This window comes from Salvelinus fontinalis, chromosome 26 (genome assembly GCF_029448725.1).
Source record: "Salvelinus fontinalis isolate EN_2023a chromosome 26, ASM2944872v1, whole genome shotgun sequence".
Classification (NCBI taxonomy): domain Eukaryota; kingdom Metazoa; phylum Chordata; class Actinopteri; order Salmoniformes; family Salmonidae; genus Salvelinus; species Salvelinus fontinalis.
The window spans coordinates 43,083,767-43,101,528 of NC_074690.1; the positions used below are offsets into that span (position 1 = coordinate 43,083,767).

Consider the following 17,762-nt stretch of genomic DNA (forward strand, 5'->3'; position numbering starts at 1 on the left):
AAATGTATTTATTTTTTATTTCACCTTTTTTTAACCAGGTAGGCCAGTTGAGAACAAGTTCTCATTTACAACTGCGACCTGGCCAAGATAAAGCAAAGCAGTGCGACAAAAACAAACAACACAGAGTTACACATAAACAAACGTACAGGCAATAACACAATAGAAAAAAATCTATGTACAGTGTGTGCGAATGTAGACGAGTAAGGAGTTTAGGCAATAAATAGCCCATGAAGGCGAAAAAATTACAATTTAGCATTAACACTGGAGTGATGGATGTATAGATGATGATGTGCAAGTAAAGATACTGGGGTGCAAAAGAGCAAGAGGATAAAAAACAATATGGGGATGAGGTGTGCTATTTACAGATTGGCTGTGTAAAGGTACAGTGATCGATAAGCTGCTCTGACAGCTGATGCTTAAAGTTAGAGAGGGAGACATAAGACTCCAGCTTCAGTGATTTTTGCAATTCGTTCCAGTCATTGGCAGCAGAGAACTGGAAGGAAAGGCGGCCAAAGGAAGTGTTGGCTTTGGAGATGACCAGTGAAATATACCTGCTGGAGCGCGTGCTTCGGGTGGGTGTTGCTATGGTGACCAGTGAGTTGAGATAAGGCGAGGCTTTACTTAGCATAGACTTATAGATGACCTGGAGCCAGCGAGTTTGGCGACAAATATGTAGTGAGGGCCAGACAAACGAGAGCATATAGGTCACAGTGGTGGGTAGTATATGGGGCTTTAGTGACAAAACGGATGGCACTGTGATAGACTGCATCCAATTTGCTGAGTAGAGTGTTAGAGGCTATTTTGTAAATGACTTCGCCAAAGTCGAGGATCGGTAGAATAGTCAATGTTACGAGGGTATAATTGGCAGCATGAGTGAAGGAGGCTTTGTTGCAAAATAGGAAGCCTATTCTAGATTTAATTTTGGATTGGAGATGCTTAATGTGAGTCTGGAAGGAGAGATTACTGTCTAACCAAACACCTAGGTATTTGTAGTTGTCCACATATTCTATGTCAGAACCGTCCAGAGTAGTGATGCTAGTCGAGCGGGAGGGTGCGGGCAGCAATATGTTGAAGAGCATGCACTTAATTCTGCTTGCATTTAAAAGCAGTTGGAGGCCACGGAAGGAGTGTTGTATGGCATTGAAGCTTGTTTGGAGGTTTGTTAGCACAGTGTCCAAAGAGGGGCCAGATGTATACAGAATGGTGTCGTCTGCGTAGAGGTGGATCAGAGAATCACCAGCAGCAAGAGCGATATCATTGATATATAGAGAGAAAAGATTCGGCCTGAGAATTGAACCAAGTTGCTGCAGGGGCTGCTGAGATGTTGGCCGGAGTAGGGGTAGCCAGGTGGAAAGCATAGAAAAATGCTTATTGAAATGCTTAATTATCGTAGATGTGTTGGTGGTGACAATGTTTCCTATCAGTGCAGTGGGCAGCTGGGAGGAGGTGCTCTTATTTTCCATGGGCTTTACAGTGTCCCAAAACTTTTTAGAATTACTGCCTCAAAATGCAAATTTCAGTTTGAAAAGATAGCCTTTGCTTTCCTAACAGCCTGTGTATATTGGTTCCTAACTTCCCTGAAAGGTTGCATATCGCAGGGGCTATTCGATGCTAATGCTGTACGCCACAGGATGTTTTTGTGCTGGTCAAGGGCAGTCAAGTCTGGAGTGAACAAAGGGCAATATCTGTTCTTAGTTCTACATTTTTTGAATGGGGCATGCTTATTTAAGATGGAGAGGAAAGTACTTTTGAAGAGCAACCAGGCATCCTCTACTGACGGGATGAGGTCAATATCCTTCCAATACCCGGGCCAGGTCGATTAGAAAGGCCTGCTCGCTGAAGTGTTTTAAGGAGCGTTTGGCAGTGATGAGGGGTGATCGTTTGACAGCGATCGCTGAGATCCTGATTGAAGACAGCAGAGGTGTATTTAGAGGGCAAGTTGGTCAGGATGATATCTAAGTGGGTGCCCATGATTACGGATTTAGAGTTTACCTGATAGGTTCCTTAATTATTTGTGTGAGATTGAGGGCATCTAGCTTAGATTGTAGGACGGCTGGGATGTTAAGCATGTCCCAGTTTAGGTCACCTAACAGAACGAACTCTGAAGATGGATGAGGGGCAAACAATTCACATATGGTGTCCAGGGCACAGCTGGGAGCGGAGGGGTTTGAGATGAGTTGTCCAGGGCAAAGCTGGGGACTGAAGGTGGTCTACAACAAGCAGCAACGGGGAGATACTTGTTTCTGGAAAGGTGGATTTAAAAAAATAGAAGCTCGAATTGTTTGTGCACAGACCTGGATAGTATGACAGAACTCTGCAGGCTGTCTCTGCAGTAGATTGAAACTCCGCCCCCTTTGGCAGTTCTATCTTGTCGGAAAATGTTTTAGTTAGAGATGGAAATTTCAGGATTTTTGGTGGCCTTCCTAAGCCAGGATTCCGACACGGCTAGGACATCCGGGATGGTGGAGTGTGTTAAAGAAGTGAAGAAAGCAAACTTAGGTAGGCTTCTAATGTTAACTTCTTCTGGCTGCAGCCCGACACCGGTACACTTATGACAACATCCAGCTCAAGTGCAGGGCGCGAAATCCAAAAGATATATTTTTTTAATATTTAACTTTCACACATTAACAAGTCCAAGACACCAGATGAAAGGTGCACATCTTGTGAATCAAGCCAACATGTCCGATTTTTAAAATGTTTTACAGGGAAGACACAATATGTAAATCTATTAGCTAATCACGTTAGCAAAAGACACCAATATTCTTACTCCATCAGTTTATGACTCCATCAGTAGCTATCACAAATCCGGCCAAATAAAGATAAAAATAGCCACTAACCAAGAAACAACCTCATCAGATGACAGTCTGATAACATATTTATTGTAAAGCATATGTTTTTTTCAAAAAATTTGCATATTTCAGGTATAATTCATAGTTTCCATTTCAGCTACAATCAGAAATTGCACCGAAAGCAGCTATAATATTTACAGACACCAACGTCAAATACCTAATTACTCATCATAAAACATTTCTGAAAAATACATAGCAATTGAAAGATAGGCATCTTGTGATTCTAGACAATATTTCCGATTTATTAAATGTTTTACAGCGCAAACAAAATGTAGCGTGATATTAGCATAGCCACAATAGCCAGAAAAACTTGGGCGCCCACGACCAGTCAACATGCACGACAGATATTAGAAATAGCATCATAAAATGTTTCTTACTTTTGGTGATCTACCGTCAGAATGTTGGATAAGGTGTCCTTTGTCCAGAATAGTCGTTGTTTTGATCTGGAACGGCAAATATCCCTCTTCATATAGCATGGGCACTTGCCAAGTGACACAGATTACTCCAACGTCAACAAAGTTAGAAAACGTAAAACGGCAAAACTCCCGAAAAAGTTTCAATAATCTGATTAAACTATATTGAAAAAACATACGTTACGATGATATGGTGACATGTTTCAAATCAAATCTAAGACGGAGATGTTCGTATTTCATAATGACAGCTAAACAGAAGCCATATCAATGTCCTCTCTCGCGCGCTCCAGAAACAGGAAATGAACGGTCACGTCAAACAATCAATCAATCAAGTTTATTTTATATAGCCCTTCGTACATCAGCTAATATCTCGAAGTGCTGTACAGAGACCCAGCCTAAAACCCCAAACAGCTAGAATGCAGGTGAAGAAGCACGGTGGCTAGGAAAAACTCCCTAGAAAGGCCAAAACCTAGGAAGAAACCTAGAGAGGAACCAGGCTATGAGGGGTGGCCAGTCCTCTTCTGGCTGTGCCGGGTGGAGATTATAACAGAACTATGCCAAGATGTTCAAAAATGTTCATAAGTGACAAGCATGGTCAAATAATAATCATGGATAATTTTCAGTTGGCTTTTCATAGCCGATCATTAAGAGTTGAAAAACAACAGGTCTGGGACAGGTGGCGGTTCCATAACCGCAGGCAGAACAGCTGAAACCGGAACAGCAGCAAGGCCAGGCGGACTGGGGACAGCAAGGAGCCACCACGCCCGGCAGTCCCGACGTATGGTCCCAGGGCTCAGGTCCTCCGAGAGAAAGAAAGAGAGAAGGAGAAAATTAGAGAGAGCCAAGATTTTCAAAATGTTCATAAATGACAAGCATGGTCAAATAATAATCAGGAATAAATCTGTTGGCTTTTCATAGCCGATCATTCCACCTCTGACCAAGATAGACACGAAATTTCTTCTCTCACCGCATCTTGACAACCAGGGGAAGGCGTAGGAAGTGTTTGTAGACTCCTACGTCACACGCCCATGTATAGGCATGCAGTTGAACAGAGCATAGATTTCTGACATTTCACTTCCTGGTCAGGAAAAGGGCTGCAGAAGGATTTCTGTTTCACTCAGAGAAATAATTCAAACGTTTTTAGAAACTAGAGAGTGTTTTCTATCCAATTGTAATAATAATATGCATATTGTACGAGCAAGAATTGAGTACGACGGCGTTTGAAATGGGCACATATTTTCTGGCTACTCAATACGCCCCCTGCAGCCATAACAGATTAACATGCATGAAACCAAGGCTTTTTCGGTTACAGAAGTCAACAAATGAGAGCGCCTGGGGAATGGGAGTGGAGCTAGGCGCTGCAGGGCATGGGTTAACCTCTACATAGCTAGAGGAACAGAGGAGGAGTATTGTAAGGGTACGGCTAAAGGCTAAAGATGGCCTAAGGCAATCATCTCCTTTGTCTTGATCATGTTGAGGGAGAGGTTGTTGTCCTTGCACCACACGGCCAGATCTCTGACCTCCTCCATATAGGCTGTCTCATTGTTGTCGGTGATCAGGCCTACCACTGTTGTGTCATTGACAAACTTAATGATGGTGTTGGAGTCGTGCCTCACATAGGTGTTCCTTTTGTCTAGGTGGGAAAGGGCAGTGTGGAGTGCAGTAGAGATTGCATCGTCTGTGGATCTGTTGGGGTGGTATGCAAATTGGAGTGGGTCTAAGGTTTCTGGGATAATGGTATTGATGTGAGCCATTACCAACCTTTCAAAGCACTTCTTGGCTTCAGATGTGAGTGCTACGGGTCGGTAGTCATTTAAGCAGGTTACCTTAGTGTTCTTGGGCACAGGGACTATGGTGGTCTGCTTGAAACATGTTTATATTACAGACTCGTTCAGGGAGAGGTTGAAAATGTCAGTAAAGACACTCGCCAGTTGGTAAGCGCATGCTCGGAGTACATGTCCTGGTAGTCCGTCTGGCCCTGCGGCCTTGTGAATGATAACCTGTTTAAAGGTCTTACTCACGTCGGCTACGGAGATCATGATCACACAGTCATCCGGAACAGCTAAAGCTCTCATGCATGTTTCACTCTTACTTGCCTCAAAGTGAGCATGGAAGTAATATAGCTCATCTGGTAGGCTCGCGTTACTGGGCAGTTCATGGCTGTGCTTCCCTTTTGTACTCTGTAATAGTTTGCAAGCCCTGCCACATCCGACGAGCGTCGGAGCCGGTGTAGTACGATTCGATCTTAGTCCTGTATTGACGCTTTGCCTGTTTAATGGTTCGTCGGAGGGCCTAGCAGGATTTCTTATAAGCTTCCGGGTTAGAGTCCCGCTCCTTTAAGGCAGCAGCAGATCTACCCTTTAGCTCAAACATAAAATATCTTCTTCCAGTGCAGGGTGAGTAATCGTTGTCCTGATCTCTGATCTTCGGTCATAAGAGACAGTGGCAGAAACTTTATGTACAAAATAAGTTTAAAAAACCCACAAACAATAGCACATTTGGTTAAGGGAAACGTAAAACGACAGCCGTCTCCTCCGGCTCCATTATTCTCCATTTCAGAAGTTTTGCTGAGAATGGTCTGGACGCCCGCACACATCCATAAAAACTCTTCCCTTTTCTCGTATGTCGAGGATTCCCAGTCGCTCTGAAGAGTAAAAACTTCACTCAACGCAATGTTTCACACTCAGCTAATTTCCTGCAGTTCTACACGTTCTGCCATGACTCATGATATCTGAGTAGGAGTGATTAACAAAATCAATGGGGGCCCCCTAGAAGTCAAGGTCCCTGGGCATGCCTTGCTTGCCTGGCCAGTAATTCGACCATGATTACTGCAAGGTGTAGATAGCTGGCTAGACTAACTTACCTATCAATCTATAAAATGTTAGCTGACATGGGTTAATTGAGCGACTGTCCATGGTTTACATTACAAGAGGAAAATTGCTGGTGCAGTACCAAATTTGTACGTTATTGCCAATATCAGTTATTTTGAAGTCTTTCGGTTTATATTTTTCTCTAAGAGGTTGTCAGTTGGATAGGCTCTCTGCAAGGTTTTGTATATTTTACCTGTCATATGAACATCATTTTCTGACTCAAATCGGATTCCCTCAAGATCGCTTCTGATGTCCAAAAGATTTCCAATCAAAATTTCGTTCTATGAAACTTTTAAGTTCCATATATTTGAAAATATCTGCATTTGTCCGTCCAAAATAAAAAATGTATTCTGTCCTGTAAGTGGTTGCTTATGTCGCTTATGCCTAGACACAGTTCTCTGTGTGTGTGTGTGTGTGTGTGTGTGTGTGTGTGTGTGTGTGTGTGTGTGTGTGTGTGTGTGTGTGTGTGTGTGTGTGTGTGTGTGTGTGTGTGTGTGTGTGCTGTCTCTATCTCTGTTGTCAGAGATACTAATCAAACGCAGAATGGACCATTGCACTGCTTTATGCTTTCGTTAAGATGTGGATGGATGTGTCATGTTGGCTTATTCTCTTGTTGTACATTGTGGTTGGTTGGGTAATGCACCTAGCCTATACTGTACCTTTGAGTTTCCTTGCACTTTCAAATGCGACCAAAAAGGATGTTATTGACCTTCATCCCCCAAATTCAGTCTTCCTAACCCTCCCTGCCCCTCTTCCCCCCCCCCCCCCCCCCCCCCCCTCTCTCTGCAGATCGTGGCATTGGAGAGACAGGTTTTTGACTTCCTGGGGTACCAATGGGCGCCCATTCTGGCCAACTTCTTCCACATCATCATTGTCATCCTCGGCCTCTTCGGCACCATACAGTACCGACCACGCTACATTGTAGTGGTGAGTACAAACACAGATGCACACATTACATTTGGGTGTAATTTGTTATTTTTCCATTTATCCAAACTCCCAAGATCCCCGGCCCTCTCCCTAAACACATTGTTTGTCGTCTTAATCATTTTTAATCCATCAGTAATTACATTTAATTAATGACTCAACTTCCATTCATTTCACACTCAAACAGAGTGTACCCTAGGGCCCACCTCAGCACGAATCCACAGGATTTAGGATTTGGTTAAATCTGAGGGGTTAGGGGTGGGGGGAGTGGGGGATTAGATTAGTTGAATTAGGTGTGTTAGTACTGGGCAAGAACAAAAGCCTGGCCATCTGGTATCACTCCAGACCCAAGATTGAAAAACCTAATGTTATGCCCTAGAACATTCAAGATTGAAGCACACTAGAAGGTTGCAGATTGAAGAATACTAGAATGTTCTAGATTGAAGAACAGTACAATGCTCTAGATTGAAGCACACTAGAAGGTTGCAGATTTAAGAATACTAGAATGTTCTAGATTGAAGAACAGTACAATGCTCTAGATTGAAGCACACTAGAAGGTTGCAGATTGAAGAATACTAGAATGTTCTAGATTGAAGAACAGTACAATGCTCTAGATTGAAGAACAGTACAATGTTCTAGATTTAAGAACACATAGCTCCCAGACAGGGTATGAATATTTGAAGTGTTATTCCACTCTGGTGTCGTTTGGAGTTAGAAGATCAGTACAGGAAGTGCATTGTCTCTTTTATTCAATTAACACGGGATGGATGAAGCTAAGTAACGATAACATATTCACAAATACATCTAAAAATGTATTAGCAATGTTCAGTTTGGGTGTTAATGTGGAAAGAAAATCAAAGGGCGAGAGAAGAGAGAGAGATTGGAAGGAATGGGTGAGGGAAGGGAAGGGGGAGAATAATCAAAGGCGAAAGAGGATAGAAGGTTGAGAAGGAATAAGGAAACAATAGTGTCATCTTTCTTGGGGAAAAGGAGGGAGAGTAAAAAGCGAAGGGAGAGGAGTGGAGTAACCGAAGGCAAGAGCGGATAGTGGGAAGAATAATTGTGTCAGCTTTCTTGGAAAAAGGATGGTTCGACAGTATGACTCAACGTCTAGGATAATTAGGGAGGGTAAGTCCTCTACTGTCTCAATGAGCGTTGACATGTTCACATGGTGAAAAACATCTCCATTGGAAGAAGTTCAGCCTTGAGTGGAAGTTTGGTTAGCAACTTCCTGTCAGAAAGACCATGTTGATGGATGATTATGGATTGGGTTTGAGTATCGCTTTTTCAAAGTGCTCAAAGTGTCTGTAAGCAGACAAACTGAAGTTTGTTTTTTGTATAATAGACCCTTTGTAAATGTTGCAAATGTAATTCCATCCTAAGACCTGTTTATGCCCCTCCATTAAACACTCAGCTGGTTTAAAAAACAACTCCTTTAAGTCTTAATGGACTTACCGCAGCTTTGGCATGTGGGCTAGAGCGGGTAGTACACATAAATAAATGAACAGTCTAGTGCAGTGTAGAGTGTGTCCCATAACACCATTCACAGACAGAGATCTTTCATTTCATTTCCAACTTATTTTAATGTACAATGTGTTTTTTGAAGTGTGTGTGTGTGTGTGTGTGTGTGTGTGTGTGTGTGTGTGTGTGTGTGTGTGTGTGTGTGTGTGTGTGTGTGTGTGTGTGTGTGTGTGTGTGTGTGTGTGTGTGTGTATCCTATACAGTACACAGTGTGGACAGCTCTCTGGGTGACCTGGAATGTCTTCATCATCTGTTTCTACCTGGATGTGGGAGGCCTGACCAAGGTAGGCGCTATTCTCTCTGACTCATAGGTCAACTACATGGCAACTCCAGAGCAACTGTCCTCCATCTTGGAGCTCCCATGACTTGTGTGTATCTTCTGTCGTTATGTTCATATGTTCTCTCCTTGGCGCTTGAGAGACATTGAATAAAACATGTAGTCATCCTAGAGAGGTGGGAACTAGGTGGTGGAAAATGTATTCCAAGACCTTCAGTGTCCGGGTTCAGAGACTAGAGGGCTCAACCCCAGGAGGATGCCCCGCTGACCCCTGCCACAAGCACACACACCCCGTACCTAAATACCCATCCCACACACACGGATACACATACAGACACACCCCGTACCTAAATACCCATCCCACACACACGGATACACATACAGACATACCTACTTACCCATCCCACACACACAGATACACATACAGATACACACACACACACATCTCACCTACTTATCCATCCCACACACACGGATACACATACAGACACACCTACTTACCCATCCCACACACACGGATACACATACAGGCACACACACCTCACCTACTTATCCATCCCACACACACGGATATACATATAGACACACACACCTCGCCTACTAACCCACCCCACACACACAGATACATATACAGACACACACACCTCACCTACTTACCCATCCCACACACACTGATACACATACAGACAGACACACCTCATCTACTTACCCATCCCACACACACGGATACATATACAGACACACACACCTCACCTACTTACCCATCCCACACACACAGATACATATACAGACACACACACACCTCACCCGCCCACCCATCATTCTTGTCACTGTTCCAACAGCGTGTGCTGACAGGTCTTCGCTCTGTGGAGTCTCTGTTCTACACACACACACTCACCACTCTATAGCCCCTGACGGACTGCCAGACACATACACACACACACTCTGACAGGTCTCCTGAGTCTCTGTTTCCGTGCCGACAGAAAGTGTTACATTTGGGATTATGATCATTTCCCTTCTCTGCTCCCAATTTGAGCAGTTTGATCTGAGTGCTGAGACTGTTCTCGGTGTGTGTGTGTGTGTGTGTGTGTGTGTGTGTGTGTGTGTGTGTGTGTGTGTGTGTGTGTGTGTGTGTGTGTGTGTGTGTGTGTGTGTGTGTGTGTGTGTGTGTGTGTGTGTGAGAGAGAGAAAGAAAAATGGAGGGAGCTAGAGATGGAAAGGTAGGCTGTAGTCAACGGCTCATTATGCTTTTAGGGAGCTATCATAAGTCCATAGGTTGGACTGACCCTAGTCAGGTATACTGCATATGTCCTTGTTCTCATGACAGTGGCTTAATCCTGGGGTCCCCCCTGTCTGATGTGGAGTCACACTTAGGCTACGTGGGGTTAAATGCGCTCCTCATCCAATTAGAGGACTAACACACAAATGGACAGTCTGTGCCTGTGTGTGTAAGTGTGTCTTTGGAATTGTGGCTTTGTCTGGCATACACAAATATTTATCCAGTTCGAATCTTGGGTCATATTCTGCCGAAGCTCACACTGCTGAGACGAGACAATGACATTGTAATAAAACATGACAGGAGATGTGAGCGGTTTTCCTTTGTATCTGTCTGTCAACTTCACTGTATAGAGAGTTCACACAGGCCCACACTATGACTGGACTTAGCACACTCCAGTCTGGTTTCTCCAAATCTCCCCCAGAGTTCCTTTTAGCAGGTTAAGGATTTAGGTTTATTGGGATCCCCATTAGCAGCAGCAGCTACTCTTCTCGTTCATCAAACATTTGTCCTCCACTATCTTCACATTCTCCCCTTCCTTTTTTCTTTCCCACTTCTTTCCTGTCACACCCTGGCCTGACCCATCCTCCTCCATTTCTTTCTGCTCCACTCCTCTGCTTTGTCTTCGGTCTATTCCCTCCCCGTCCTCTGTTTGATCGGCCCTGTTTCTCTCCATCAGACTCAGATGGACTCCGTCAGTGATGGGGATCTACAATGGTCTCTCAGTGAAGATGAATGCTCATGCCTAACATAGTTGGAGTGGTCGTGCGTGCGTGTACTCGTCGCGGGCCCCAGCTCTGCCTGGTCTCAGCTGTCGTAATGAGGTGTGTAGAGGCCAGCAGCTGGGGCTGGGGCTGGGCTGTAACACAGTGGAGGGAAATAGCCTGCCCTCCCAAAATGCATATGGTAGCCAGGAGGGGAGACAGCTAATGGACAACACACATACACATACTGTTCCTAATTCAGGCCCCAACCAAACCCTCTATGCACCCCTTACCACCTCCCTTCAGCGGCGCGTGAGAGTGAGACCAAACCAAACGACCAGGAGTGAAACAGGGAAGAGACACAGGGGGTATGCTAATTTGGTATAGAGCAGACCTAACTCACTCTAAATTAATCAAAACAGGAACATTTTACATTTGGCTAGAAATTAATAAGGAAATTATCTCCACAGAGAAAAATGTCCTCGTGTGCTACCTATATCCGCCCACTACAATACCCATACTTTAATGAAGACAGCTTATCCATCCTGGAGGGGGAAATCAATCATTTCCAGGCCCAGGGACATGTGCTAGTCTGTGGCGACCTAAATGCCAGAACTGGACAAGAACCTGACACCCTCAGCACACAGGGGGACAAACACTTACCTGGAGGTGACAGCATTCCCTCCCAAATATGCCCTCCTAGGCACAACTACGACAACATAACCAACAAAAACGGGTCACAACTCCTGCAGCTCTGTCGCACGCTGAGTACGTACAAAGTCAATGGTAAGCTTCGAGGGGACTCATACAGTAGGTAGACCTATAGTTCATTTCTTGGTAGTATTACCGTGGATTACTTTATCACCGACCTCAACCCAGAGTCTCTCAGAGCGTTCACAGTCAGCCCACTGACACCCCTATCAGATCACAGCAAAATAACAGTCTAATTTAAAGGAGCAATAATCGACCATGAGGAGGCATCGAAGCTGAACAAACGTCATACTATTAAGAAGTGCTATAGATGCATGGAGGGTCGTGTAGAGAATTACCAAAAGTGAAGGTGTAAACGCAAATGTGGTCAATTTCTCAGCGTAAGGAATCCCTGATATTTCATTCCAGGCATTTATTACAACATTTTTGAGACCTGATCTCCTACGTCTCCCTTAACATACTGTAGGGGACTTCCATCAGTCCCGGATGGAAAAATCTTACTCAAAACACATTAGATAATAGTGTTTCATTAATTGATACCTCAAATAAACAATAAACAAACCCGCATTAAGTAGGAAAAATATAAACCTGTTGTTTCACAAATCTAGAACCTTTAAAAAGTTGGTGCTGTCTCATCAGCGTAATAGTCCAAACGAACGGTCGCCCACTCTTAGCTATGATGTGGGCGTGCGCCAAGGGTCAATACCGTTCAGCCTGTACATTAATGATTTGCCTTCTGTCTGTACTGGGTCTGAAGTTCAAATGTATGCAGATGATACAGTGATATATGTGCACGCAAAGAGCAAACAACAAGCTGCACAAGAACTCACTACTGTAATGGTCCAGGTTACAAAGTGGCTCAGTGACTCATGTTTGCATCTCAATATAAAAAATGCATGTTCCTCACGAAGAGGGCAACAGATGCTACTGAGCCAGATGTCTGTGCCAGGGGAAAAGCTCCAGGTGGTATCCAATTTTAAGTACCTTGGCATCATAGCTAATTTCAACCTCTCTTTTGAAAAGCGAGAGGTTGGAAAAGCGAGAGGTTGGAACTAGCTCATTTCCGAACTATACATTTGTTTTGACTACAGAGGTAGCAAAACTGTACTTCAAATCTATGATACTCCCCTACTTAACATACTACCTGACTAGTTTGGCCCAAGCTTGCTGTACAACATTAAAACCCATTCAGTTTGTCTGCAAACAGGCTCTCAAAGTACTTGATAGGAAACCCAATAGCCATCATCACTGTTACATCCTCAGAGCTCCTTAGTTGGAAAAATCTTGTGCAATAAATCGACGCATGTCTTGTATTCAAGATTCTAAATGGCCTGGCTCCCCCTCCACTCAGTAATTTTGTTAAACAGAAACCCAAACCTATGGCAGCAGATCATGTCTGGAATATCCTGCCATCAGACACACACAACTCAACTGTACCACCTATCACACCTTAAAAAATAACGTGAAGACATGGTTAGAGGCCAATCAGACTTGTGAAAATAACCCCTAGCTGTGTATTGCCGCATTCCATGTTGTCTGTGGCTGGTGAGGCGTGGAAACACTTTGTTGCTTTTATGTATTTTGTTTTGTAGCTTTTTGCATGCTATCAATCAAATTCAATCAAATGTATTTATAAAGCTCTTGTTACATCAGCTGATGTCAAAGTGCTGTACAGAAACCCAGCCTTAAACCCCAAACAGCAAGCAATGCAGGTGTAGAAGAACGGTGGCCAGGAAAAACTCCCTAGAAAGGCAAGGAACATAGGAAGAAACCTAGTGAGGAACCAGGCTATGAGGGGTGGCCAGTCCTCTTCTGGCTGTGCTGGCTGGAGATTATAACAGAACATGGCCAAGATGTTCAAATGCTCATAGATGACCAGCATCTACTGGAGGCTGAGACAGGAGGGGTCGGGAGACATTGTGGCCCCGTCCGACGATACCCCCGGACAGGGCCAAACAGGCAGGATATAACTCCACCCATTTTGCCAAAGCACAGCCCCCACACCAATAGAGGGATATCTTCAACCACCAGCTTACCATCCTGAGACAAGGCCGAGTATAGCCCACAAAGATCTCTGCCACAGCACAAACCAAGGGGGGGAGCCAACCCAGACAGGAAGATCATGTCAGTGACTCAACCCACTCAAGTGACGCACCCCTCCTAGGGGCGGCATGGAAGAGCACCAGTAAGCCAGTGACTCAGCCCCTGTAATAGGGTTAGAGACAGAAAATGGAGAGAGGGGAACCGGCCAGTCAGAGACAGCAAGGGCGGTTTGTTGCTCCTGGGCCAGACTACACTCAATCATAGGATCTTACTGAAGAGATGAGTCTTCAATTCAGACTTAAAGGTTGAGACAAAGTCTGCGTCTCTCACATGGATAGGCAGACCATTCCATCAAAATTGAGCTCTATAGGAGGAAGCCCTGCCTCCAGCTGTTTGCTTAGAAATTCTAAGGACAGTAAGGAGGCCTGCGGCTTTTTCAAGAGATGCTTTATTACTGCCACTTTTAGTGAGTTTGGTACACATCCGGGTGATAGGGAGCCGTTTATTATATTCAACATAGGAGAGCCAAGCACAGGAAGCAGCTCCTTCAGCAGTTTAGTTGGAATAGGGTCCAGTATACAGTTGAAAGGTTTAGAGGCCATGATTATTTTCATCAATATGTCAAGAGATATAGTACTAAAACACTTAAGTGTCTCTCTTGATCCTAGGTCCTGGCAGAGCTGTGCAGACTCAGGACAACTGAGCTTTGGAGAAATACACAGATTTAAAGAGGAGTCCGTAATTTGCTTTCAAATGATCATGATCTTTTCATCTAAGAAGTTCATGAATTTATCACGGCTGAAGTGAAAGCCGTTCTCTCTTGAGGAATGCTGCTTTTTAGTTAGCTTTGCGACTATTTTTTGATTGTTCTTATTCTCCTCAATTAAGTTTAAAAAATAGGATGATCGAGCAGCAGTGGGCACTCTTCGATACTGCGCGGTACTGTCTTTCCAAGCTAGTCGGGAGACATCCAGTTTGGTGTAGCGCCATTTCCGTTCCAATTTTGTGGAAGCTTGCTTCAGGTCTCTGGTATTTTCTGTATACCAGAGAGCTAGTTGCTTATGACAAATGTTTTTTGTTTTTAGGGGTGCGACTGCATCTAGGGTATTACACAAGGTTAAATTGAGTTCCTCAGTTAGGTGGTTAGCTGTTTCTTTTACTCTGACGTCCTTGGGTAGGTGGAGGGAGTCTGGAAGAGCATCTAGTAATCTTTGGGTTGTCCGAGAATCAATAGCACGACTTTTGATGCTCCTTGGTTGGGGTTTGAGCAGATTATTTGTTGTGATTGCAAACGTAGTAAAATGGTGGTCCGATAGTCCAGGATTATGAGGAAAAACATTAAGATCCACAACATTTATTCCGCGGGACAAAACTAGGTCCAGAGCATGACTGTGGCAGTGAGTCGGTAAGGAGACATGTTGGACAAAATCAACTTTTGGAATTGGTCTGTGGACTTTTCCATGTGAATATTAAAATTCAAATTTTTGGTGACTTTATCTGCCATGACAACAATAGGTAGTCCGATTAGGAACTCAGTGAGGAACGTTGTATATGGCCCAGGAGGCCTGTAAACAGTATCTATAAAAAGTGATTGAGTAAGCTGCATAGATTTCATGACTAGAAGCTGAAAAGACAAAAATGACTTTTTTTTGTAAATTGAAATTTGCTATCATAAATGTTAGCATCACCTCCGCCTTTGTGGGACGCGGAGGGGATATGGTCACTAGTGTAACCAGGAGGTGAGGCCTCATTTAACACAGTAAATTCATCAGGCTTAAGCCATGTTTCCGTCAGGCCAATCACATCAAGATTATGATCAGTGATTAGTTCATTGACTATAACTTCTTATGGCTGCAAGGCAAAGTGTTGAGTAGCCAGTGAAATCGTGCCCATTTCAAACGGCCTCCTACTCAAATCTTGCTCGTACAATATGAATATTATTATTCTTTTTGGATAGAAAACACTTTCTAGTTTCTAAAAGTGTTGGAATTATTTCTCTGAGTGAAACAGAAGTCCTTCTGCAGCACTTTTCCTGACCAGGAAGTGAAATGTCAGAAATCGATGCTCTATTCAACTTGATGCCTATACATGGTCTTGACACTTAGGAGTCTGCTGACACTCTATACGCCTTCCTATTGGTGTAAAGAGGATGTCAGAGAAGAAATTTTTGTGCTCATCTTACTCTGTGGTGGAAAAAAACCTATTTCTTTGACGTGACCGTCCACTTCCGGTACTCTGAAGGAAGTGGGATTGACTTCTGTTTTGCTGCCGTAACGAACGGCTAACGTCTCCGGCTCTAATTTTTTTTTATACATGTGACCATATCATCGTAATGTATGTTTTTTCAATATAGTTGAATCGGATTATTGAAACTTTATTCGGGAGTTTTGCCGTGTTCCGTCCTCTGACTGTGTTTACGTTGGAGAAATTTATGCCACTCGGCTAGTGCCAATGCTAATTGAAGAGGGAAATTTGCCATTCTGAATCAAAACAACGACTCATCTGGACAGAGGACACGTTCTTCAACATTCTGATGAAAGATCAGCAAAAGTAAGACCCATTTTATGATGTCATTTCATATATCTGTCGTGCATGTGAACTGGCCGTGGGCGCCCAATTATTTCTGTCTATTGTAGCTACGCTAATATAGCGATACATTTTGTTTTCGCTGTAAAACATTTAATAAATCGGAAATATTGTTTGGAATCACAAGATGCCTGTCTTTCAATTGCTGCAGACTATGTATTTTTCAGAAATGTTTTATGATGAGTAATTAGCTATTTGACGTTGGTGTCTGTAAATATTATGTCTGCTTTCGGTGCAATTTCGGATTGTAGCTGAAATGTAAGCTATGGTTTATACATGAAATATGCAAATTTTTCGAACAAAACATATGCTATACAATAAATATGTTATCAGACTGTCATCTGATGAATTTGTTTCTTGGTTAGTGGCTATTTATATCTTTATTTGGTCGAATTTGTGATAGCACCTGATGGAGTAAGAAACTGATGGAGTTAGAAAAGTTGTGTCTTTTGCTAACGTGGTTAGCTAATAGATTTACATATTTTGTCTTCCCTGTAAAACATTTTAAAAATCGGACATGTTGGCTTGATTCACAAGATGTGCACCTTTCATCTGGTGTCTTGGACTTGTTAATGTGTGAAAGTTAAATATTAAAAAAAAAAAAAATAGATTTTGAATTTCACACCCTGCACTTTGAGCTGGATGTTGTCATAAGTGTACCGGTGTCGGGCTGCCCCCGTAAAAGGTTAATGCCTTGGAAGTGAGGGATCTAACATTAAGTAGCCCTATTTTGAGATGTGAGGTATCACGATCTCTTTCAATAATGGCAGGAATGGAGGAGGTCTTTATTCTAGTGAGATTGCTAAGGCGAACACTGCCATGTTTAGTTTTGCCTAACCTCAATCGAGGCACAGACACGGTCTCAATCGGGATAGCTGAGCTGACTACACTGACTGCGCTACGTTTTGCTTGTTCTATGTTGCTCTGCTCTGTGTGTGCTCACTGCTCATTGATTGTCTGTATTATTATTGTAAATGTTTTTTAATAACCTGCCCAGGGACTGCGGTTGAAAATTAGCCGGCTGGCTAAAACTGTCACTTTTACTGAAACATTGATTAATGTGCACTGTCCCTGTAAAAATGTAAATAAAACTCAAACTGCAATCCACTTTAATGACCAGACATTGTTCCACGTAATGGAAGATTATAATGCTAGAATATATTAACTTCCTGCTCAAATTCACTGGTGTTACCTGAATTATAAAACCCAGCAACGGTAATCAAAAATGATCACAGAACTTTTCTGATTCAACTATTCAGACCTCTACTGCAACTGTCCCTTTGAATACCTTACAGTCCGATATAGCCCAGCGAGCTCACTTTCACCAGCTCTTGTATTCTTACCAGTAGGAAAAAACGATATATATAACCCTGTCGTGTCTTTAGCTATGCCAGATTAAGTCATATGACCTGCTATTCTATTAAATCCTTTCTCTGTAATTAATATTACCTGATTGAGCTAATCATGTAAATGTAATTAAGTAGAAAGTCGGGGCACCACGGAATAATATTTATAGAGCAGTTATCTTCAGAATAAACTCTTAAAGACCTAGTCATATTTTACATCAATAGCAGTCAATATTAATCGT

The 17,762-nt window shown here is 43.2% G+C and overlaps 1 protein-coding gene across 5 annotated transcripts in view; it reads left to right on the plus strand.

Moving 5' to 3' along the window:
• The window catches only part of LOC129824392 (sodium/potassium-transporting ATPase subunit beta-1-interacting protein 4-like), a 119,718-nt gene that overhangs the window by 50,486 nt on the left and 51,470 nt on the right, over positions 1-17,762 (plus strand). For all 5 annotated transcript variants that reach the window (XM_055883991.1, XM_055883990.1, XM_055883987.1 and 2 more), the window contains exons 2-3: positions 6,922-7,059; positions 8,781-8,861. In XM_055883991.1, coding sequence (XP_055739966.1) covers positions 6,922-7,059; positions 8,781-8,861 — 219 coding nt within the window. The remainder of the gene's footprint in view (positions 1-6,921; positions 7,060-8,780; positions 8,862-17,762) is intronic.